This window comes from Pteropus alecto, unplaced genomic scaffold, assembly GCF_000325575.1.
Source record: "Pteropus alecto unplaced genomic scaffold, ASM32557v1 scaffold33, whole genome shotgun sequence".
Lineage (NCBI taxonomy): Eukaryota > Metazoa > Chordata > Mammalia > Chiroptera > Pteropodidae > Pteropus > Pteropus alecto.
In genome coordinates this window covers 9,603,186-9,629,104 of record NW_006435762.1, presented here as the reverse complement: position 1 = coordinate 9,629,104, position 25,919 = coordinate 9,603,186, and the positions used below count along the sequence as shown (strand labels likewise).

The window sequence follows — 25,919 nt, the reverse complement described above, 5'->3', positions numbered from 1 at the left end:
TTGACTTTATTAGTGGGTATACTGGCATCTTGCTTTGTTTGCTGTGCTGTCATCATTGGATTATTTGACTATAAACAGCAGGAAGATTCTTTGATTAGTTAAGAATGGAGAATGAGCATGCTGGCATTTATCATACACTAGGCTTAAGGTAATGTTCTCATAGCAAGGAATGGTTGACACCTTTCAAATTTAATTATCTAAGAATAAATGTAAGTATGCTCATAATGTGAGTACAGCAGAGAGCTGGTACTAGCAGAACATTAAGGGTTTGGATGTATCTCTAACAAAGCACAATTTCTCAGAGTTATGACTTAGTTCGAAATTGGCCTATAACTCCATGAAGCAAATTTTCTACCAGTTGGATGCCTTCTGGATCAAAAGAGTTTTAGGCAGTAAGGGGCTATATATTTTTTTCCTTCTTCAATGTTGCCAAGATCATGTCTATAAAAATTTTTGGATGTTTTTTTGAAGAAAAAGATTTGAAAAAAAAAAAAAATCACAGACAAGCCATTTGTGGTTGGATTCAAACAGAGCCAATTTAGATTAGGAATGTATCAGGCTTCCATATATTTTTGAGCCAGGATAGTTTATAGTAGTGGTTTCAGTGGTTAATGGTACTAAGTTATTGAAATCATCTCAGTAAAAATAGCATTTTATTAAACTTGAAGTTTTTTCTTTTTTTATGCTCTTGTGATTTGATGTGGCTTTAAATGTTTTTTCAAGAAACGTTTGTCAGCCAAATGAGAATAATTCTGTCACTACGAAAGATTCTTCCAAATAAAATGAGATATAAATTACTTTGAGACTGTCTAACAAAGCTGTAAAACAGGAGCTGCTTATTATAGTTTCAAGCTATCATGGTCTCAAATATGTACATTTGGCCTGGCCAGATGAAGCATGTTCTGTACATGGTCAGACTTGGGTCCCGAGGGCCAGTGACACTTGGTACCTGCAACACCATGTTGCTAGTAGAAAAAAGATTCTTCTGCCTTAGTGTTTTTAGCTTTTCCAAACCTTGCCATCTGCCATCTTTCAACACACATAAACTGGCTCCCACTAGGTTGGGACTGATCCCTGAAAACTCTGTCCTATGTCAACCATTCTTTTACTTTTCTTACTGATGGATCCTTCTCTTGTGAAGTGGTCTAAGGAGCCTCTGACTTGTGTTCATATGTGTTACTGTGCTTCTATAAGCATGTTACTTGGCTTGTCAGAATCAACGTCTTTATATCATGGGGTTAATAGAGCCTTCGTGGCAGGGTATGTGCGAGGGTTAAATGATAAATATGCCTAAAGCCTCAATACATTTTCATTGATATTTTCCTATTGGAATATCACAGTTGTCCACATAATCTCCTAAAGTCTTTGAGTGCCACATACTAAACTGAAAATTCTAAGGAGGGCAAGATGACTAGCTACGTGGGTTTTATTGAAGTAGTCCAGTTTGATGACTCTTGTCTCATATTCCTTTTGTGTCCGAGGAGATTTGACATGCTGAATCCTATATTTGAATTCTAGGTTTCTGTTTCTGTGGCTCAAACTGTAGCCATGTGTGTGTTTCTGAGGCTGGTATTAATTTGGGGTGAAGATTTAGTGATCTTATGATTTCATCATGTACTTGAAGGATAAATCGATGTGTTTGGTTTAGAATACAAAGAATGCATTTCAACAAATGGAAACTTTACTAAGTGAGCTACAATTTGTTGGAAAAACGTTATGTGGATTAAGAAGATAAAAATCCCATCATTTTTAGATCATTCTTTTTTTAGTAGGTGTGGGGTAGGAAAGGCTTAACTTTTAGACTCTGCATGATATATGACACAAAGGAACATCCGAATAATAATTTTATATATATAAGACACTTAAGTACTAATCAAAATATGTTAATATTTTTACCACGCCTATTGGTCATTCTTTCTTTTGTACCTTATCTGTATGAATATATAGACCTAGCAAACCTCTGAGACAGCCATTCAGTAGAGTATTTAGACTCACATCTCTCTTCTTAATCTGTATTTTATTAATAAATCTTTCTGCTTACCAGAATCCCTTAAATTCTCCTTAGTACTGAAGACCACAGAGATGGCCCTAACACATGACCTTTCCTCTCTCAGCTGAAGAAACCCGGGTGCTGTCAACTTCTCCAGACTGTCCTTTCCCTTCTGTGGCAAAGAAGAGCCAGCAACGGTATCTTCTCTTCACTTCTGTGGAAAGCGACTAAAAGATTTTTTTCTAGGCTCACTTCCAGAATCTTTTACATTAATAGAATCATTTTTACTCTCATGATGGACAGAAATTTTGAGAAACTACCTGTTGGGCTTTGCTTAGACATGCTTTGCCAGGCCTGCGTGAAGCAAAAAGTGACAGGCCTTCGCCCTGAAAATAAAAGGTGTGGGGAGAAGTGAGGGCAATGCGAAGAAGGTGTTTGGCTGAATAACCTCACTGATTAGCCTGCTTTTCCTTGTGATGGTAGGAAGGGAGCTTTCAATTCTCAGGGTCACCTCAGGGGAAAGGTTCATTCTTCATTTGTTCTTTTATAAAAAAGGAAAGTGTCTAATTTCAGAGAAGGGTTAGAAATTTAATGAAATCACTGTTTATTGAAGGTCTCTAATGTGCCAAGTAACGTGCTTGATGTGGGCGTCAATATAAGAGAGATCATTAGAGAGAAACAGGAAGAGAATACGAAACAAGGTGGGAGGGGGAGGGGGAGGGATGGTAAAATGGGACCAGGAATGAGGCGAAGGGGCTTTCAGTGAAGAGTATAACCTTCCCAAAGGTGAGCCACACACTTGCTCCTAAACCTCTTTAGTAGCCAGGATGTCCTAGTCCACAAGGTCTATGAGATAAAACCAAAAACGTAAATAAAAACATTGCTCATGTGAAACAAATGTTCTTGGTTCCAAAGTCAAATGGAACCTTTTCTAGTGTCTTCAAACCATGAGTATTTTGTACATGTTTATTAAACATGTACAACATGCCAGACTTTGTGTTTTGTGCCAGAGAAGAAAACATAAGTCTTATATTCAAAGAATGTAGAGGTTACCGGGTGGCAGCCCCGGATTGCTCTGGCCCACAGTATATTTGAACTTTTGAGTTCTTTGAATATTAGCGATGGACAGAGGACCTGAGAAGGTAAATTGGGACTCTATGTTCCTTCCCTTTTGAGACTTCCTGCTCCTTATCATCACTTAAAAAAATAGTGAATCTCACAAAATTTAGTTTACACTTGTTTAGTTTTCACTTCTAGTGTCTCCTTGATTTGGCAAGGGAGACTGTTTGAAGTGTTTGGTAGAGGAACGGAAAACAGTATTCACACTCTGCCATGTACTACGGTTTCTTTCAGTTTGAGACAAGTTCCTCCCAAGAGAGGTTTTCTGTTTTTGTGTTTTCCAGAGCTTTCATGTTTATTATAGCATTTCTACTTGATTTGAAATAGACTTGGGAAATCTACTAATGAAATAGTAGCCCTCTGAAGCCTTAAGATTAGTCAATACCCAGAATAGTTTAACCCATGAAGCTCCCAGGCCCACGATGTAGCCAATTTAGCCTAGAGTAAGTCAGATCTCTAATCTGACCTTGACATTCACCATGGTCCTCTTTCTCGGCAATTGGGGAGGAATAGGTTCCTTCCCAATGTTTTTCTTCTTGATGCTCAGCGCAAGCTTCTTTCAGGCACATTCCTCCTTTTATTTATGCACAAAGGTATCTTTAGCTGTCCCAGAATTCAATTTCGGTGAACAATGACTAAACTTTGTTAATAACAAAAGCATTCCTGAATTTATGGTTCATAGGCAGTTTCAACAAATCTCTAATAAATATCCTTAAAATTAAGTTCCTAATTATGGGGATGTCTTAGGTCACATTTCTGGGCATGAACCTCCCTACCTCCTTTCTATCTGTTTAATATTTGCCCTACGTAAACTAGTGCTGAATATACAACCCTAACCTTTCCTATGTGTCAGTGATAATTCTGTTCTTTGCTCGTAACCTTTTACTTGATCCTGAGTATCTCTTGGAATAAGATGGAACACATGGATTCTTACCTGTTCATTAAAATATGCCATCATACCATCATAAAGATAAATATTTCATGGAATTTAGATTTTTCAGAGCTCTTATCTTTATTCTCTCTAGAGAACACTCTAATGTTTTTCTTTTTAAGAGATAACATGATGAGGTAAAGACCCTTAGATTTTAATTTAAACCTAGTTAGTGAATATATGACTTTGGGAAAATTATTTTATTTTCTGAGCTCAGCTTCATTATTGTGAAGCCGAGATAATAGTTTTACCTCATACTTGGGATTTCTACTGTAATTAAGTGAGTTCATGTAAAATATTTTGTATTACACTGTGAGCTCTCGATAAAATTTGACTATTATTACTTTAGTAGTAGGGTTTTAATAGGATTAAATGAGATGATTTTTTATAAAGTTCTTAGCATAGTGCTGAGCACATAGTTCATCGTAGACACTTAATAAATGTTGGGTCCCTGCTATTTCTCATTTAGATTACCGACTTCACTTCATTTTTTCCCCTTTCCCCTTTGCCCTACCAGTGCTGTACAGAGGAACTCAAAGAGTACATCTTTCCTTAGAATTCTGGGATCTCACAGCGCCCAAGGTCAAAGCTAAATAAAATCTAGAGTAGTGGTTTGGCACAGTCTGGAGACATTTTTAGTTGTCACACCTGGAGGGAGGAGGGTGCTAGATATCTAGTGAGTAGAGGCCAGGGATGCTGCTAAACATCTACCATGTACAGGACAGGCCCCTAGCAACATTCACAGACAACAAAGATTTATCCCACCTGCAAAATTAGTAGTGTTGAGATTGAGAGACCCTGTTGTAGATATGTATGGTCTCAGGATTTAGGAAACCCAGAAGCCTTCAGAATGGGTGACAAACTGAGGAGTGATGCTGAATTTGGAGTTGTAAATAACTAGTTAATTTATAGAATTTAACATCCATCAAAAATAACTACTGTCTCCTTGACAGTTATATATAAAATACCATATATTTGATATTATACCACATACTAAGAAAATGGATATATTTTCTTATTTTGCACCAAAATTCATTTTAAATTTACCCTTAAACCAGATGGATATGTTTTGAGAATCTCTGGTGGATAGAGAGGTTTTAATACTTAGCTACTGTTTATGATTCTAATAACAACCTTGTAACCAGGGGAGGCAGGGACCCTTGAGCCTGCTTGCAGTTCCTAGAGACTGTTAGCCAATTGCTTTACAAGGACATGCCAGCTTATCAGCTTAAGCAGCTTTAGCTATAATGTTGACAAGAGGCTGGGCACTGGGTTTACAATCTGAAGTAAAGGAATATATGAGAGAATGTAAAAATTTAAAAATAAAATCCTTTTGCATATTTTCTACAAAGATTCAGACAACTTGGTTGATATTCTTTGCCTGTTATCGTCTCAGATAAAACATTGTCAGTAGTGCCTTATACATCTCAATAAAATTATGCCTTTTTTTTTTGGTAACTAGGAAGAAGGCTATTATTTTTGGCAAACTTGGGAGAGGGTAACAGGAAGCATAAGAGTAAATTTTCCCCCCAGGAATATCCTGAATGCTAGATTAAGATCATGGTTTAATGGTCTCAGGGCAGAGGACAGCTATCCAGAGAGTGAAGAACTACCAGGTCAGGAAGGTGAGCCAGTGTTTGGTGCCATATTTCCCCTGGGAGCATTGCTGATTCTAGAGGAGGCCTGAGATCCTAGAAGGCTGATGGATATTTTTTGACAGCCTTACAGAGCTAAGGGCAGGAATTTTCATTGAAGGCCTATCAAATTAGGGCGCTGATGACCCATATTCACTTTGCGTTGGGACTCTTAAGGGCTGTACTATAGGAATAATGGGAAACCTGAAGAAAACAGGTCCTCATAAGGACTTCAGTTCAGACTTGAATATTTTAATTTATGAAGTCATAATAAGGTGATTATGATTGGCTGGTGCACCCAAGGGCCTGGCAGAAGCAAGTGGAAAATTTTTTGGAAATATGATTTCATCCTAGGATTAAACTTATTTTCATAATTAATTTTGCAAATATGATGTCTGAAACCTAATAAAAATTTACCAGACATTACATGACAACACGAAAACAAATAAGAAGAAAAGAATAGGAGCTTCAGATATTGAAGTCATTAAAATGAACTTTAAAATAACTATAATATTATTTTTTTTTTGTTGGAGGATTTAAAAGGCAAGAATTAGAATACTGTAGAAAACTAGAATTATAAAATAAGACCCAAATGGTTATTTTAGAAATGGAAAAGACAGTAAGAGAAATTAAGCAGTCAAATAATGTGTTAGATTTATTAGAATTAATGAAAGAGTTGTGAATTAGAAGACAGGTCAATATCCGGAATGAAGCAGGAAGGGACTAAAGGAGAGAAAATACAAAAGAAAGTAAGACGCACAGGGGATAAAATGAGAAAACCCAACATATGGTCAACTGGAGTCCAAGGAGGAGAAATGAGAGGGAATAAGAACAGAGATAGTATTTGATGTTATAACGACTGAGAACTTTCTAAAATTGACAAAGAACATCAAGGAATAGGGAGAGAAGCCCTGGGAACACTAAGCAGGGTCAATAAAAAAAAATGTGCACTTTGGCACAGAATAGTTTAACAAAAAAGGCACTCGACAACTTTCGTCATTAGAACCACAAGGAAATATCACCATATCAGTTAAAATTAAAATTACAGAATACTAAGTATTGATGAGGATTTGGAGCAATAAAAACTCTCATACAGGGTTGTTGAGAATGCAAATTGGTGCAGGCACTTTGGAAAATCATTTGGCATTATCTCCGAAACTTTAAGATAAATATACCCTATGACTTAGCTATTCCATTCCCAGGTTTATACCCAATAGAAATGTGTGTACTTGTGTACCAAGAGACATGTATGAAAATATTCATGGCAGAATTGTTTGTAATAGTCCCAAACTGTAGAGAACTTGAGATGTCCATCAACATTAGAATAAAAAAATAAATTGGCATGTTCATACAATGGGATATGATACATTAACTCTAACAAACAGTGTTGTGCAAAGGAAGCCAGTTACAAATATTCTGTATGATTCCATTTATAATAATGGTTAAAAACCAGGCAATGCTAAAATATAGTATTTAAGAATATAAGCTTAGGTGATAAAACTTTAAAGAAAAATAAGAAAGTAATTGCCACAATAGGATAGTTGTTATCTTTGGCAGAGGGCAGAGCCTTTAGTTATTGGGAGAAGGCATGAAGGGTGTTTTTGTGGTGCAGGAAATGTTTTATTTCTTTACCCTCACGTGGTTACATGAAGAATCTCTGTAATAAATCCTTAAGCTGTATTCTTTCATTTCCTGCATGTTTTTGTATGTGTGTTATAATTCACAGTTAAAAACAAGGTAATGGGGCAAATAGATGAAAAAAAAAAAATGACCTGGTATCTTGCTGACAACAGACAAAATACAGGCCCTAAATTTTTAACTGAGACTTTCTATAGTAGGTCCAATTCTTGTTTATAGTCCTGTTAATGCATTCATAATGTTGTAGTGATAAAATATTAAAACAAGTAAATGGAAATACGTCCCACTTTTTGATGCTTATTTGACTTTGGCCAACTTCCAATTACATGAAGATTTGAGAGTTTTAAAGGCACTTGTCATTACAGGTCAGCAAAATATCTGACTTGAGGGAAGATATTGAAAAACACATGCTTTGTGGGACAGCTGAGCTTTATATATTTGCAGTACAGGGTGAGGACTGGCATTGTTTGTGGCTACCACAAACGAAAGGAAATCAGAAAATGACATTCTTCAAAATTTTCATTATGTGAGTTCTCAGAGATATTTGCAATAATTCTTTTAAGTTATTGCAATCAAAATGCAAGATGGGTTTCCTTACTATATCACAAAGTAAAGCCTATTTCCTAGTATCAAACTTCGAAGCTCCTGCATTTTTCAATACATATCACCTATGTCATTTAAATGCAGATAATTGTAATGAAAAGAAAAGTTTTTATAAGTAAGGCTAGAGTGCCTGAGGGTTGTGTCTGGGTAATGAGGGCCAGTTATCCTATTGGAGTGGCATTAGATTGTTTTGGTATATGAGAGTAATTTAGCCATCTAAATTGCTATCGTAAATACAAAACTAATTATATTTAACTTAAAATCGATAATGGCAGGTTGCTTCTGCTGATGCTTTACTGGTCATCCCAGACCTTATAAATGCAAATTTTTTGCACAGCTTTAATACAGTACACATTTGTTGAGCACCCACCATGGGCTGAAGGATCCAACTTCTGTGGACATAATGTATATAAAGAAAGACACAGAAGCACACAAACTGTGATCATGAGTTGAAGGTCTCCCCTATGTTAGGCACCATGCTCTGCTTGTCACTTCACATCCTCTGCCCTAATCCTCAGAATGACCTTGCAAGAAGGCCATCGTTACTATCTTTTTAGAATAAAGGAAGCTGAGGCTCAGAGAGGTTAAGTTACAGTCCTAAGACCACAGAACTAAATAACAATGACCCTGGAAAACCAAAATATAGTTTTACCTCCATGGATCCCAGGAATATAACAAATACCTGTTTTTTGGCTTTTACAACTCTGACTAAGCTGCACATTTTTTTGAAAGACTCAGCATGTTTGTATATAAATAAGGATATGATGTTTACCCTTCTAAATGGAATTAAAGAATAAATCTGTACTACCACAAAATGAGGGAATGATTTGTCCATGACTTATACAGAAAATAAATGTTTCCCAGGCCAGAGTCGAATTTGTGAATTCTGTTTATAGATGAGGCAGGGCCTACTTCTTGGTGGCATTTTCCTTTGAAATGTTGGCACAGGGAAACTTCAGAGAGAATGACTTGGGTGTGGGAGCTCTGTGGAGTGACCAAGATGCAAGTTCCTACCTTCTGATTGATTTTCATCGTCTCTTCAGTGTGGTAGAGAAGGAGCTTTTCACCGGAAGAAGTCAGGTTAACGTACACCTGGAGGCAGGGGTACTGAGAGAGTTTCCAGCAGTCTGGACCACAGCTGAAGGAGCAATTAAATGTTTCCGTAATGGATGCATTCAGCAAGGTGCATTGAGACTCTTCAGTCCATACGCTACAGAGAGACGGGGAGAGTAAACACAGGTCCAAATAGGTAACAGCAAGGATGGCATAATCAGAGGGAATCATTTGCCAGCTCCTTAGCTTGAAGAATCTTTTTCTTTATTTTTATTTTTTTAGGCAAGGCAACCGTTGGTTGACCTCACAGATTGCAAGAACCTTGTCAGTTTACAATCCCTTAGTTTTTAATTTTTTACGCTTACAGCACCTGGTCTTCCTAGGTGGTCTCCCATCCAAGAACTAACTAGGCCCGACCCTGCTTAGCTTCCGAGATCAGACGGGATCGGGCTTGTTCAGGGTAGCATGGCCGTAGACCTGAAGGATCTTTCTCAAATCTGTAATACAACCTGTTTGTTTAAGTTTATGCTTTTGTATAGAGCACCTACAGGCAAACTACAATATAAACAATGACAAACTTTCCTGGCACCAGAGAACTTTTCAGTGACTTCCAATTGGTTATGGTATAATATTTTCCAATGCTTGATTTAAGTTATTATTTTTCCTATCTCAAATGCATTGAAAAGCATAAAACATCTTTTTATGTCACAACACATACTATATTATTACCTTGTAAGCAGCTTCCTGCCACACACCAGTCTTCACCTCTGCAGTGTCTGCCCAGTTTGTACATGGAGAAGGTATAGAGTGAAGGGGGTAGGGAAAATGGCAAAGGGATGGAGGAAGCTGGAGGGTCCAACTTGACAGATAGAAGGACAGGGATATATTTCTTTACGGTCTTTCTAAAAGGGAGAAAAGATAGCTCTCCCTTTGATTATTCCAAGAGCAATCAAGTGTTGCATCCCTTATCACTCTAATTGGTGCTTAATATACATTGTCTTCTGTCCTCTCAACAACCCTATTAGTTGGGTATTAATTCTTTTTAAAGGTGAATGAACTGAGTGAGGGTCATAGAAATCAAGTAACATAAAAGGTCACACAACTAAAAAGTGATAGACATTGTGATTCACCCAATCTTGGACTTCTCTAAGGCCCACGCTGTGCTGCCTCCCATGAACGCAGTGGAAGAGAAGACATTCTATACAGATAAATGGGTTTATGTCAGTGCCCTGGGAACTCTCAATCAGAAAGATTAAAGAGTAAAAAAATCTCCAGCTGCCCATTGGCCAGCTTTCCATTCTAAGATATTTTTGATTTTATAATCAAGGGCAATGTTTATGATTAGGAAGTAACATACCAGCAATCCATGTTTTGCTTCTGAATATAAGCTGATTACCATAGTGAACAGAAAACAGCATGTTTTCTTTGCAGATTAACACCCTTCCTTTCGCTGGACGTGCGCTGACAGGGTACCTCTTTTCATGTCTAGTTTATGCCAGAGGCAGCATACTAGCCCTGGCTCCCTTTGGTGTGATAAATTGTATTTTCCTGGGACATGGGTGATCAGATTTTGCTTATCTAAGGAGGAAAAAAGTCTTGGATGGTTCTAAGCAGATGTGATAACCGGAAAGTGGTTTTGGAATTAATGAACACTTGAGGCCTGAGACATCAGCGCTTTCATTGAGAAGGAGTACAGCTGAAGGCATCTGAGAAACAGCAGAGCAACCGCGAATTGGAAAGACGATGCCTTAATTTTAGCAAATTACTGTATTTCGGTTACACTTTGCTATTAAAACAAAAGTATTAATTTATGTGGAGAACTGAATGCCACAAAATGATTTGATTTTTTTTTAAACTGAAACCTCAAGTTTTCATTTGAAAGGCTCTTATTTCTTTAAGCTGAACCACTGCGAGACTTTCCACGTTAGTTATAACAGTGCTAAACTCTCCTTGCTCAAGTGTCCAATTTATGGGAAGAGTTAGCTAGAGATGCTATGGCTCACTCAGGGGGGTAATACACTTGCTAGCTCAGTATTTAATTGCTTCCTTATCTATGTTGTAAACCGAGGGCAAATATTAAAATGAATAAGGTTCAAAATCTATAATTTTTTTCAAGTTGGTGCATAGCAGTGTTTCAGCCTTGATGGCATATTAGAATCACCTGGGGAACTTTAAAACCTATCGGTGACTGGTTCCCTATCCAGACCAATTAAATCTGACCTCTGGGATGATGGTGGTAGAGCTGGGGCACCAGTCTTTTTTAAAGTTTCTCAGGAAGTTTAAATGTGCCCTTGAGAACCACTGATGTGTAAGGTGATAGAGGGACGAGGGTGAGAGAGGTAGAAAAGGAATGAGGATGGAGAACGAACAGAAGTGTGAGAACAGGGACTCAGGAATTAGCGGGATGTGGGTTTGAATCTTGGCTCTGCCACATGCTAGAGCTGTATGACGCCGGGCAAATCATTTTTATCTTCAACTTCAGTTTTGCCATTTTTGTAATGAGTATATTCATACTTACTTTATAGAATAGTTTTGAGAATTAAACAAGTAATGTATGGAAAGTTCCTGGCACACAGTAGGCAGTCTATACATAAGATTATTTTTATCGTCATTATTAGATAACGTTATTGAAAAATAGTATATACCAGGCATTGCTCAAAATTCTAATTAGGAATGAAGGTGAGGAAGAGGACCTAAGGTTGACAAGCTACGGGAGAAGGAGGAGACAAAAGACAGTGTCCCACCCACCCGATGGCATTACCTCTGCATATATGAACGCAGGAGGGTGATTCCCAGCAGAAAGTACATCATGATGGAACACACCATCATGGCCAGTCCCAGGAGAATGGCTCGGTCTTCTCCTGCTTTCAGCGCTGTGACCGTTTTCCTTTTGTCCAGGAGGTCATGGTCTCTGATTTTTTGATAAATATTTCTGAGGTTGAAAATAATAGAGACTTACATGAGGTTCGCAGTTAATCAGTACACCCCTAAAGAGTAAAGAGTGCGAAAGTCTCTGCCCATGCCTGCCTAGGGCAAGGAGGCCTGGAGGAGCCCCCTACAAACCTGCCTGAATGCAGTTAGATCCCAGCATGTGCCCATTCCTCCCAACTCATACACACCCTCAAACCCTGAGCAGAAACAAGTAGCCAAAACCCTCCTCTTCTCTCATGGAACAACTGTATTATTTGATCATTTGCTGACAAAATGAGGACAGTTTGATAAAAAATAATCTCAAGAGCATACTCAAAACCACAATGTAAATCGTCCTGTGATTTTGAAATGTAAATTATCATAATTTATAAAAGGAATTCTTTCTTCAAAAAGAAAAAAGAAACCAATTCTTCTTTTTTTACTTGGGGTCCATGTCTAACTGTAAATACTTTTTCCTTTGCTCTAAATCTAAAGAAAGAAAACAATCCTCTCAACCCTTAAAAGAATGCTGTGGATTTGTTGCTTTGCCATTTAACCACCAGCTGATCATCACTGATATTTCTATATTCTCTGAATACATAATGGAATTCAAATAAATGGCAACATACGTTGACAATCTGTCAGCTTAATAGCTGACTTTCCTTCGGTAGTGATGGACAAAAGTTATTTTGGTTAACATTTTTCTCAAGCTTAGGGCTACTTGGGGCTCTGTTGGCTTGAGATTTATAAGCAGTGTGAAGATGCGGTGACCCAGCTTCTTTTCTTATATGTGTAAACACTTGAGTGGGTGTAGAAAAATATTAGTTAGATCAAGTCGAGACTCTAACTTCAAATTATTATTATTATTATTATTATTATTATTATTATTATTATTATTATTCTGTATTTTTTAGCAGCAACATTGGGTATGAAAGACCATGAGGTTAGCATCAAACTGTCTCCTGAGTTCAGAACTTGATATTACTACTATCTGTGTGATCAATAACAAGTTCCTCAGCCTTTCTGATTCCCAGGTTCCTGCAAAGTAGAAATAATGTTTCCACTGCATTGTGATGGTTAAATGAGATGCATGCATACGTTATCCAGCAGACGGACTGCATGAGGTATTTAATAAATGTTCCCACTGAAAAATGAGGTGGAGAGCTACAGCCCCATGACACGAGCATCAGAACATCCTAAAACTACTGTTCTTCAAAAATTTTTAAAGGACAGAATGGCAAGAAAATGCATAATGTAAAAAGCTCGTAGGTAGAGGATTGGATTTGAACCAAGATCTGGAGGAAAAGGCAGAAGAGAAATAAGAAATTGCTGGGAGCGCTGGAAGCTTGGAGAGATATCTCAGAAGTATGGTAAAGAAGGCGATGCTCAGGGATTCCCCTGAGGCAGCTGGGGAATTCCTTCAGTTTCTATTTTGAGAAGGGAGCTCTGGATTGCAGGGATGCAGGAGGGGGTGGATAGTTGTTGGTCTCTAGGACCTGGGAACAGAGAGGAGGACAAATGGAAAAGGAAACTTATGTCATTTTTTTTTAGCCTCAGGCAAAAAGCCAAGATACAGAAGAATAACTTCAGATTTTCCTTTAACATTTTTATCACTAGTCTTTCTTGCTGCTTGGAAAAGAAATCAGAGTAGAATCCAGTATGGAACTTTGCAGGAGGGAAGAGATGTCTGTTATTTGTGCAATTGCGTGCATATTCAGGGCTTTTATTTAGCTTTGTGCTCCAGGATGGCCTTATTGGTGTTTATGGCTGGCATTCATCCTGATTGGCTGGTATTTTGGGCTGCTTGTTAAATATTTTGATTCCCCATAGAGGTATGAGAGTGTGTATGTACTTAGTATATTTCCAAAAGGTATAATATTTATTAACATGGCTATTACATGTAAAATTAACCAATTAGCTTACTGTTATTATTATTTTAAAGTCTTCTTCATGAGGTAGTTCATACAAATCTTATTCTTTCCCTGAGGAGTTGGTGCATTGTGGATAGGATCAGAGAGACTTTCATTTCTCATTTTTTCATGGCTGTGTCCTTCCTGGCTCCCTTTCATTCTCATTCACTTGGGCTGCTCATTATGGTCATTGCCAGAAGCACAGAGAGCCCCTATCATTCGTTATTCTCCAGTTCCCGAGCCCACTGCCCCTGGACTAGTTGGCCACCTCCCACCTTCAAAGTTTCCTTATTCTTTGCTGAGATTTTCTTTGGAAAATGTAAGATTTATATCAAACCTCTTTAAACTTGACCCTTTATGAACTAAAATAAAAAAAGAAAGATCAGTGTCCATCAGCAGCTAAAGCCCTTGAGCAGGCAGACTCTGAAACAGGAAGAGACAGGCTGAGTCTGAGTGGCTTCAAAGACCTGCTGTGAAATAATAATCTGATGTTACTCTGCTATTACTTATCAAAGTGTATTTAATTCTGATGGCTGCCATTGGGATCTGCATTTTTTGCAGATGGAAACCAGCAAAGAGGGAGCAATATAGTCTCACAGTCCAGAGTATTAGACTGTCACACCACATCACTTATGTCAGTCTATGCCCATAAAAGAAATGCAGTGTAATCAGTCAGTAATGTCACTGGAACAAGAAGCATATAAAAATGAGTCAAATGAGTAATATAAATAATCACGGTTCAAAAAATGATTAACAAATGTTCTTCATATGCTCTGGAATGTCTAGAGAAGAGGGAGAATTATTGATTTCCGCAGAGGCAGAACACATCTGTGCAATTAAGATCTAACTCAGCAAAACAAAAATGGGTGAATGGAGTGGAATTCATAAAATTATTAACTTATTAATGAATTAATGGATAAATTAAGGGATGAATGAATCATTTGGGAAAACAAAGATTTCAGTGTAAGTCTACAAACTTATCTTGGGTGCTGGTAACCTCTAGTTACTGGGGATATGGCCCCTAACAATCAGAAGAGAGACATGAAAGAAAAAACACATTAATATAGGGTAGTAAATTCAGTGATGGAGCTATTCACAGAGTGAGTACAGAAGAGGAGGAATAATCTCCCTAGCCTGAGGGAGCAGGAACACGACAAGGACTGACTGAAGTTATGGAAAGCTTTCTGAAGGAGTTACGCCTGAAACAAAATCTTCAATGTTGAATCAAAGTTAACCAAATGAGACAGGCAGTCAAGAGTATTTCAGACGACAGGAGACACATGAACAAAGGGATGAAGATTTGCAACTGCATGATGACTGTTGAAACTACAAGCATATTTCTATGACTGAGATGAGTGTAGGATGAGGAAATGGGGCAGATGAGTTTGGAAAGGCAGTAGGTCATGAAGGTTTTGTAAGTCCTGCTAAAGAGCTTGGCCTTTATCCTGTAGTTAATGTGAAACTGTCAGAGGGTGACATGATCAGAATTGAGTTTCAAAGTGATCACTCTGGCTGCAGTGTGGAGATTAGATTAGAAATGGAACAAGACAAAAAAGAAAGAAGAATTAGGAGCTTGTTACTGTAGTGTTGGCAAAGAATGATGAGGACAGGATCTAGGATTGAAGTAGGATAGCTGGAGAGGAAAGGATATATGGAGAAATATCTAGAAGATAAAATTTCAGGATTTGGTGATTGATTGCATATAGGGGATGATGAGGAAGTAAGAAAAGGGATGTACTTTAGATTTATGGCCAAGTACTTGGCTTGAATGACTGAGAAATGGTAGAAAGTGTTAAAGCAGGAAATTTCATTCCCTATCCTTCTGGTTCCAAAGAGGGTACTTTCATGGCCCTGGCTATGAAGGAAGAGGCAGATTGTGTATTTATAGATCTCCTCCCTCACAAACACAGTGTCCTGAGACTATAGAGGAGTGACTAATTTGATTGGTGAGATGGGCCAGAGTCTGACAGTCAGGGGCCAGGTCGATCTTTTGGGTGAGTTTGAAGGTCACATTGCTTATGTGTAGCACAATTTTTTTTTTTTCATCTTTTTGTACTTGCCTTTGTTCAAGCCTGGTGTACCTTGGCCTTCCTATATCCTGATGGTAAGCTCCAGTTGGGGAATGGAGTGTTCACATCTTGAGACTAAGTGGATTAGTGAGGTGGTCCCTCCCATCCCAAGTTGTCTTCAGTGCTAGGGGGAAGGCATATGATGCTATATTTTGGGCCTCAGGCCTAAATATCATCCTTCATATTTGGAAGCCTTGTACTTTGGAGGTTACTGTGCCACTACTAACAGGGCTGATATTTTATTTTCCTTGGTTCTTTGTGTCTATTCTCTGTGAATCTACTTAAAAGAAGGTCGAGATGGGGGAGAAATAAGGAAATGAAGGCCAGTATAGTTCACTAAAGTAGAGCTCTCAGGAAGAAGAATGAGTCTGGGCATGACTACAAATTCACTTTTGAGTATGGAGGATTTCCAGCAACAGGTATAGAGCAGGAAATTGGATTTGTAAATTTGAAGCAGATCTTGCTTTGGTTTGTGCTGGCAAGGCAGTATGTTTAAACTCTGATGAGGTAGTCTTGGCTTTATAGTTCCTGGTGAATCATGAATCAATGTGGTGGTACAAGTTAATACGTTATACATATTAACAATAACAAATGGTAGACACGTACAGTCTTTTCTACACATACAAGGATGATTCTGCCAAAATTCTTTTGGAGCATGTGCGTTATTGATAAATCTACAAGTCAAATACAAGTGTAACAAAACATTTCACATAAAAAAGATTTTTAATTGTTCAATAAAGCTTCATTTTTACCCAAAGCAATAATCAACACAATACAATTTTATTTTAAGCTCCATAGTTGCATAGTTTCTTAAACTTTGATATTAGACTTATAGTTCATAAGCAAATTGTTTATGAGACTATATATGAACATGGATATAAAGAGTAACATGTACAAGAAAGCTTTTTCTCCTTGTCCTTCATCTGTTAAAATTCAGATTCCCTTTGTATTTAGCCTGCAAGGAGAAAAGTATTCATGTTAAGCCAGGGTAAAGGACCTTATTCATTCATTTTATTCATTTGTCAACATTTTTTAAGTCTTCATAAGATGAAACACATTGTGTTAAGTTCTGGGGCTACAAAGTGAATAAGAGGTGTCCTGAGGGAATGGGGTGAGATACTAAGCTTAACAATGCATTGTAAATGAGACTGATGAGAGAGGAGTATAAGAAAGCAGGTCAATAAGCTGGGTCTCGATTTGCCAAAGGATCAGTTACTGAATGGCTCATGTACCAAAATGAGCCAATTCACAAATTTATTGAAGGATCACTTTGCTAAATGAATAATTCGCCCACTTTATCACATTTACACATTTAACAAAGGCTAATTTTAAGGAGTATTGTTTTAAGTATAGTAAATGAATATGAATACATTTTTCTTATAAGTATTTTAAGACTATATTATTTTAAAAATACATTTAATTATATAGAATATTCTTTTTTATGAATATATTCTTTTTAGCAGTATTTTAAGATCTATTTGATTTTTTTAAAAAGCTGTTTCCCAGGGAGTTTTGTCTCCTTATATTCTTACGAATGTATTCATAGATATATCTTTCTTAAATATGTGTGACTATATTCTTATAATAGAGATAATAAAAATTTAGCATTTCATATAGGAACCTTTCAGTTTATATTGATTTTTTTCGAATTCTTTTTAATCATTTGCTGTTTTGCTAACATTTTAGCATCATTGAGGTTATTGTAGAAATTTTTACATTATGACTACTTTGATGATTTGTCAGCTTTATCAATTAACCAAAATTTCTTTCTTTTAACCATTCATAAGATTATGGTAATTGATTTTTAAAAATAATTTATTTATGCCTACAGCACCTGGTCTTCCTAGGTGGTCTCTCATCCAAGTACTAACCAGGCCTGACCTTGTTTAGCTTCCAAGATCAGATGGGATTGGGCTTGTTCAGGGTGGCACGGCTGAAGACCATGGACCGTGGCTCTACTGGGGCAGGGGGCACGAACCCAGGATCTTCTGTGTGTAAAGCAGGGAATCATGCTAACCATTACACTAGGGAATCATGTCCATGTAATTGATTTTAAATAGGAATTTTTAACAGCTTTGAAGATTTTGAAGTTTTATTTTGAAGATTTAGTCAGTTTTTATTTTGTCCTCATTTTATGAAATGCTTAATTTGTCTCTACTCTGGTCCTGTTACTGTAACAGAAAACATCTGTGTAAAAATCGTGAGACTTTTTGCTGGGGGAAGGTTGAGGAGAATCAGCATAATGAACAGTCTAACCTGCTGATTGTAGAGGCAGGGACTCTCAGGGGCAGAGAGGAGAGGAAACTATAGAACAGAGAGAAGTAGGGCTTGGGAATGGCAGGAAGGGGACAGGAAGAAGGGAAAACTAGAGGTAGATGGTGTTTGGGACCTAGGGAGGGAAAGACAGAGGGACAGAGAGATAGAAGAATGATGTTTGTGGAGACTGAGAGACAGAGAGAGAGAGAGTCTGGACTCACATCTGGGCCCCCTGTGACCTCTTTGGTCCCTGATAGCCCATAGAACTATGTAGGGTTACAATGATCATATAGTCTTTGGTACATAGCTAAATTTGATAAATTCATCAAAATGATTGACTGGCAAATGGATATTTTTCGAATGCTGGTTATCACTGCATTGGGCTTTTCTTGAAGGATTAGTGGCAGATAAATTGACCTAGAGCTATGGTCATTCAGAGGGCTGCCAGTTGGAGGCCATAACTTGGTTTTAGTGCGGATGGTTCAGGGTCCTGTGACAGACTGGATTGAGTCTCTGATGAGCAAGCAATTGAGAAGAGGAAGAGTATCCAGGAAGAACGTGAGAGAATTGGAGAAGTAGAGTATATTTGGATTTCAGGATCTGATGCGCGGATGGCAGGCAGTGAGCTGGTTAGATAGGCAAGGGCCAGAGATAAAGAATCTTACATGTCTTCTAAAGTTAGAGGAGCCATTAAAAGAATTTATGCAAGGAAGTGATGTGATCGACTTGTACTTTAGAAAGATCACTAATGTTAGTGCGGTTGATTGTTTAGAATGGTTTACATTTGGAAGCAAAGAAACTGATTCTGAAACTCTCCCAGCATTTCAGGTGTTAGACAGCTTGAAAAAAACAAAAAACAAAAAACAAAACAAAACAGTGACAGAGGAGATGAAGATTTAGATCTGGGCATCATTTGTTTCCAAAGTAACAATTAATACTGTGGGTTCTAATGAGACTGTCAAGGTAGTCAGAGAAACAAAAGATAGCTAGGATACTAGAGAGAGCATAGAGAGAGCAGGAAGACAGGTCTGCAATGGGTCCTAAAGCTATAGAGAGGTAAGGGGGCACCTACAGGGTGTAGAAAAGAGAAATAAGATGTAAATAGAAGTGAAGAATTATGTGTATCTGAAATTGGCAGAGTGCTTCAGAACTTATACATAATACTTAACATAGTGAATATCTATATGGATGCCTCTCTGGCCCAGTGAATACCGAACTGTACTACATTCATCTTTGTGAGCCCAGTCTCTTGCATTTATTAGGCTCACAAAATATGTTCCTTTAATGTGGGCTAGAAATGACTACAATTTGGTTAGGTCATGAGGTAGCCAGCACAGGAAGGCTGAATGGTCAATTGAAACCAAAGAAATCACAGAACCATGGTTGGAACAGGCTCCTGGTTTCTCTCTTTCTATCAGTGCCCGTTGGACTCTATTTACCTCCAACAAATTTAGTATTCTTTCTAGAAAAACATCAAGCTTTTCAGGTACTAAGATCTCTAGTTTCCAGACTTCAAGGAAAAGTGTCTTCTATTAGAGTCCATGAGGGTGGATCCGTGGGGCAATGAATTGCTAAATGCAAGCTGAGCTGAAATGAGCAGATTTGCTACGTATTTCTGCCCCAGGAACATTCAACCTGTTATCCCATATATCAGAGCTTGAGTGGCATTGTTTAAAACAGTCATTGGTTTGCCTTATGTCCACCAAAGCTTTCCACATTTTTGAGATGTGCTTCTCATGTGCATATCCTCACCTGTTAGTTTCAGATTTCATGGTTTTTCCTTGAGCTGGTAGGGATATATTTATATGGTCCAATTTGATTAGTTTAATTGTTATTCTGTTTTCAATCTTTTAAAGTGTACATTCCATTGGGGGGAATGTGCTTTTTGGGTTTGGAAACAAATGATAGCCACACTTAATATTTTCATTAACATGAGCCATTTTGTATATGAATCTGTTATTAGTTGTCAACTTATTAATCTGCAGGACTTCCCAGGAAGTCTTGTAATAATATTATTTTATGGACAAGAGACTATGGATGAGAAAAAATTGTGAAAACAGAAGTAGGATTTAATTCTTTTTAGTCTTGCCTTTAACTTATTAAATCATACGATTTCCCAATGATATCTTAGTTTCTAATTCTTATTTATTTTTACCTGATGTATTTGCATATTAAATTTCATAAAAGTCTTTGATGAAAAATCCAGAAGAAAACAGAAAATTTTGTGAATTATTCAGATGAGTTAGGTTACTCTTATAACCTAAAGAGCCTTTGAGAAATATCTTTATATTGACTGTATTATTTGAATTATTCAGATGAGTTAGGTTATTCTTATAACCTAAAGAGCCTTCGAGAAATATTATCTTTATATTGACTGTATTATTTGGCTCTAGTGCAATAATGGTAGAAATAAATAACAAAAAATAACTAGAGTGACTCTACATATGGAAATAAAAATGTAGTTCCAAAAATCCCATGAGATAGAATAAATTAGGATGAATTTAGAACTTAACGATAAAACAAATGTTATAGAGCAACTAGTGGCATGCAACTAAAGCAATACATCAATATAAATATACAATCTTAAATGTTTTTATTAGATAAAAAGAAAGCCTGAAAATGAATGCACTAGGCATCTAACTTAGGGAGTTATAAAAAGATTAATAGGAGATATTAAAAAAAGTATAATAAAAAAATAAGAAACAAGAGAAGAAATAAATGAAGTACAAGCTAAATTTTATTAAGAAGCAATGACTTCGAAGGTTAATTTTTTGAAAAGACTAATGAAATAGATGAACCTCTGACAAGACTGATCGAGAAAAAATAGAGAAGGCCCAAATAAATATCAGGAATTAAAAAACCATAGTGCAGATACAGAATGGATTGTAAAGATAATAGAAGATATTAAAAACAACTTTATAGCAAGACATTAAAAAACTTTGATATGTAATTTGTTGAAATATGTAGTAAATTCTTATAAACATAGAACTTATTGAAACTGATTCAGAGATAACTAGAAAATCTAAGTAGTTCTAAATCATTAAATAAAATTGAATCGTAAATTAAAAATATCCTCGCAATAGAAATACCAGACTCTGATATTTATAGATGAATTCTACTTATATTGTACAAATCATTCCAGAGTATAGAAAAATGGAATGCTACCCAACCTATTTATGAGGTTAACAAATTTAGATACCAAAACCAAATCAGACAGCACAGAAAGGAAAACTACAGATCAATTTTACTCATAAACATAAATGCAAAATTTTAAAAACGAGTTAGCTCACTGAATCTAGCAATATCTAAAAGTGAAAACACATCATGATAAAGTTGAGGCTATCCCAGGAATATAATGTTGGTCATCATTTGATTATCTATTAATGTAATATGTTACATAAACATATTAGGGGGCTATCATCATAAGACATTGTAATATATGTAGAAAAACAAATCTGATAAAATTTAACATCCATTCATGATCAGAATTCTTACCAAATTAGAAATAGAAACATTCTTAATGTGATGAATGGTACAGAGGAAATACTTGTAGTAAACTTTATCCTTAAGGGTGAAATGCTTAAAGAATCCACTTTATGAATAAGAACAAAGCAAAGATGTTCACTCTTACCTGTTTATTTATGATTTACTAGCTAGTGTAATAAGGCAAGAAAAGCAAACGAATTGTATATTTACTGATAAAGAAGAAACAGAAATGTATTATTTACCAATGATATCATTATGGAGAAAATACAAAAGATCTATAGATAAATTATTAGAATCAATAAGAAAATTGAGCATAGTTGAAACAAAAGTTGATATGCCATTTGCTTTTCTATATATCTACAAAAGTGGAAAATGTAATTTAAACATTAAAGAAAGTGCTTAGAAATAAATCTAATGACCTAGGTATGAGTTCTCTTTGGAGAAATTATAAAATTTATTGAGAGATGTTAGGGAAGACTTAAATCAATGTAGAGATGAATCATATTTATTCAAAGAAAGACTGGATGCTGTGATGCCAGTTTATCACAATTAATAGATTTTATAAAGTTATGATAAAAAATTTAAGAGTTTTTTGAAAACTGTGTAGGTATGATTTGACAAGTTGATTCTAAAATTTATATGGAAGTGCAAGTGTCTAAGGATACAAATATATTCCTAATTACAAAAGAACAAGGTGGGCAACTTGTCCTATCAGATATTAAGATGTATTATAATGCTAAAGTGTGTAAGCTCAAGTGTGGTATTTGTCTGAGGTAGACAAAATTGACCAGTGAAACAGAATAGAGATCTAGAAACATATCCATGCATATATAGAAACTTAATATGAAACATATGTGCTTTTAGATCATAGAGGAAAGGATAAATTATCCAATAAAAGGTGCTGGGACAACTGGTCATCCATACAGAAAAAAATTGGATGTCTACAACACACACAAATGTCAACTTCAGATGATTAAAACTTAATTGTGAAAGGCAAACCTACAACATATTAAGAAAACTCTACAGGAGTATATCCTTTTGAACTTGGAGTCAAAGGGGATTTCAACATATTTAAAAAATTACTACCTTAGAGCACATTAAAATTAAGAACATATATTCACAAAAAGGCATCATAAAGAAAATGAAAACACAAGCCACAAACTGGGAGAAGCTATTTGTATACAATAAACAATAATATATACTTTTATAAAGAATTCCTACAAATCAACAAGAAAAAGACAACCAGTAGAAAAATAGGCCACGTTTTTGAACAGATTCTTGGCAGAAAAGAATTGGAGAAATAAGCTCAATCTTATTACTAATGGGAATTGAAAGCACAATAGCTTCTGTATTGATGAAAATGAAAAATCAGAAAACTTTGGCAAGGCTGTTAGAGCAATGAAATCATACCTACAGCTGCTCTGGGAAGCAATGGCGTTACCTGGTAAGTGGCAGCTGTGGATACATTGGAAACAACCATTCTCAGGTTAGGTGTATATACATGTACAAGGAGAAGTGTTTGTACATGTACAAGGAGATATCAATAAGAAGTATAATAACAGCATTGTTGGCACAAAAAGGACTAGAAATGATGTAAATGTCTATTAGCAGGTGACTGGATGAACGCATGGCAGTATATTCATATAATGGCATACTGCATGAGAGAAACGTACTATAACTACTCACATATAAATCATAGGAACACAGTGCTTAGTGAAAAAAGTGAGTTGTAGAACAATTCATATAATTCCATTTATGTAAAGTCTTCAAACATTTTGAAGTAAACAACATTTTTTAAGGGTGCCAATGTGGCAAACTCATGAAGAAAAGCAAGGGAATGATAAACAAAATTCAGGATGATGTTATCTCTGGGTGGGGGCTGGGGTAGAAGGGAGGATGCTATGAGAGAAGCATCCTCGTGAGCTTTAAAAATTCTGATTGTTTTATTTTTTAAGCTTCATGAAGGGTATTCAGATGTTTACTATATCCTCATTTTTTATATGTTAACATGTGATACATATTTATATCAGTTCATATTTAATAAAACAATCCAAAGAATATTTGATAAACACTCAACTATAAGGTCCTTAACTTATACTCTTTCTTTTTTAAATTCTGAAATAGTTATTGCTGCTGCTGTTTTATTTTGCCGCCTGCAATTTAGGGATTAATGTAAACTCACCTAACAAAGAAGTTTGTTCAGAGAACAAAAAGTCTTCTTTTATATTGTTGGGTGTGTGGAGTAAAGGATAAGGATAGAAACCAGTGTTCTGCATAAAGCAGATGATCAGAAATAGGCTGGCTTTGAATTAAATTAATGAGAAAAATGTAAAATTGATCTCACCCTCTTTTGGGCTATAAAACACTTGGTTTCAGAATTTTTGGTCTACTTTTCCTTCTGCTTAGTTGCTGTGCCAGTTTGTAAGCTTTCCCCTCATGTTCCATCTCCTGAAGAGTCCAGGGAAGCCAATAGCCTGACAAGTTCAGCGCTGGTCTCGGAGAGACGGTATGGAAGGGAGCCAAGGATTTTTGGCTGCCTGGCCTCTGGGACTGTTGCAGGGGCACAGCTGGAAAGCTGGACACACAGAGGCCAGGTTGGCAGAATAAGAAGAAACTGAGAGTGGAACAATTACCAACAGTTCTGGGCAGTACTGCCAGACAACTTAGTTAATTTATTTCCAAATAATTAACTTGAGGACCTTAATTATCTAGATTCATTATCAGCCACCATCCCCTTCATTATCACATGATTACTGCCACCAAGAGCATCTTAAGCAGAGCAGTAGACTCTGTTTGGAGTCAGTTAAAATCTGAGTCTTACCCTAAAAGAATCTGTGAATAGGCAGTGAAGATGAAGATGTGGTCAAGAAAGAGGTACAGACAAATGAATCAGCATCAAACTAAGGATACTGGCTTAGTGGCAGATTCTGTTGCTATATTCGTTGCTAACTGTTTTCCCATTTGTCTTTTACTTTGTAGGCCAAAGCCATGCAGATTGATTTCATAATCCTTGGCATCCCTATCCCATAAATAAAGCCTGCTGAAATGATTTACTTATAGTCAATATTTTAATTATTTTAAATCCCATAGTTATTAAAATTATACTTTGAAAATAAAAAAATGAAAATAGTAATTTAAGAGTTTCATAAAATCTTATTGGTGTATAATTTGAAGCTAATTATTTGCTTCTTTTAACTCCACAAATATTGCCAATATATCACATTCACATGTTTATTATCTCCTTTAATATACAATTTTCAACTCTATCTAAACAAAATTTTCCCCTTGTGGACTTGGAGTCTCCAAATTTCTCATGTTTGGTGATATATAAACCATTGGTGTAGAGGAGAGAGTACGACCTTGGGTTCAAGCCCTGATTCCATCACCGACTAGTTTTGTTGGACCCTTGGAAGTTATTTAAAATCTCTGAGCCTCAGCTTTCTCCTTTGTAAAATGGGCGCAATAATGCCTAGCTTATAAATTGAAAAGTGTAAAATACAGTACACTCTAATTTCTTCCTACACATTAATCCTTTTGTTTGTTGAAAAAAGCTATGTAGAGAGCAAAGTGTATTTAATTAAATTATTTGATGAGAATAAATAGAAGGTGAAACAAATACATCATGCTTTACTTGCTCTGATGAAGCCTTCAAAATCTCAGGAGGGCAGGTCACTGACATTCACAATACCCTGTGGGGCAGCAAAATCTCTGCGGTTCTGCACCGTCGCTTGTAGTGAACTTTTTTTTTAAGAAAATGAGGAAATTACATGCAAAATACGGAATTTTGAAATGACACATGAAATTTTAATCTTGTGGTAAAGGTCTTGCTGGAAGACGATTCAAGTTCGTTGGCTCGAAAGCAAACGAAAAATGACTTGAGTGAACATTGAGGAAAAGCATGTGACAACCTAGAGATTAACGAAGACAGTACATTTTCAGTTAATCTGCTTGTGTCTTAATGAGCACTGGGAGTTTTTTTGAAATTTGTTCAAGCACTAGTTGCCTTCTGGGCTGTAATTTTACTTAAACATCATATCATTATTTTTTTCATAATTAAGATAATATATCGTAAAGCACTTGGAAAATGGAGAAGTGACAAACATGCTTTGCTTTCCATGCTTTTTCTTATGTATATATTTATTGTAGCTGTAATCATAGTTCGTATGCAAAATTTCAGCTTGAGTTTTTAGTTACTATTATAACAAAACATTTTAAAATGCTAAGTGGTATATGACATTCCATGATTTATTTAACAGATTTTTTATTGTGAAATTAAAGTTGCTTCCAAATTTTTGTTGTGATATATAATTTGTGAAGAAT

At 36.3% G+C, this 25,919-nt stretch overlaps 1 protein-coding gene and 2 pseudogenes across 1 annotated transcript in view; all 3 read right to left on the bottom strand.

Annotated features, from left to right (window-relative positions):
* The window catches only part of KCNMB2 (potassium calcium-activated channel subfamily M regulatory beta subunit 2), a 215,698-nt gene that overhangs the window by 3,556 nt on the left and 186,223 nt on the right, over positions 1-25,919 (bottom strand). The window contains exons 3-4 of the mRNA XM_006910850.1: positions 11,730-11,900; positions 8,930-9,125 (exon numbers count right to left, since the gene is read on the bottom strand). Coding sequence (XP_006910912.1) covers positions 8,930-9,125; positions 11,730-11,900 — 367 coding nt within the window. The remainder of the gene's footprint in view (positions 1-8,929; positions 9,126-11,729; positions 11,901-25,919) is intronic.
* On the bottom strand, positions 9,327-9,445 carry LOC112479073 (annotated as a pseudogene).
* Positions 17,680-17,798, bottom strand: LOC112479090 (annotated as a pseudogene).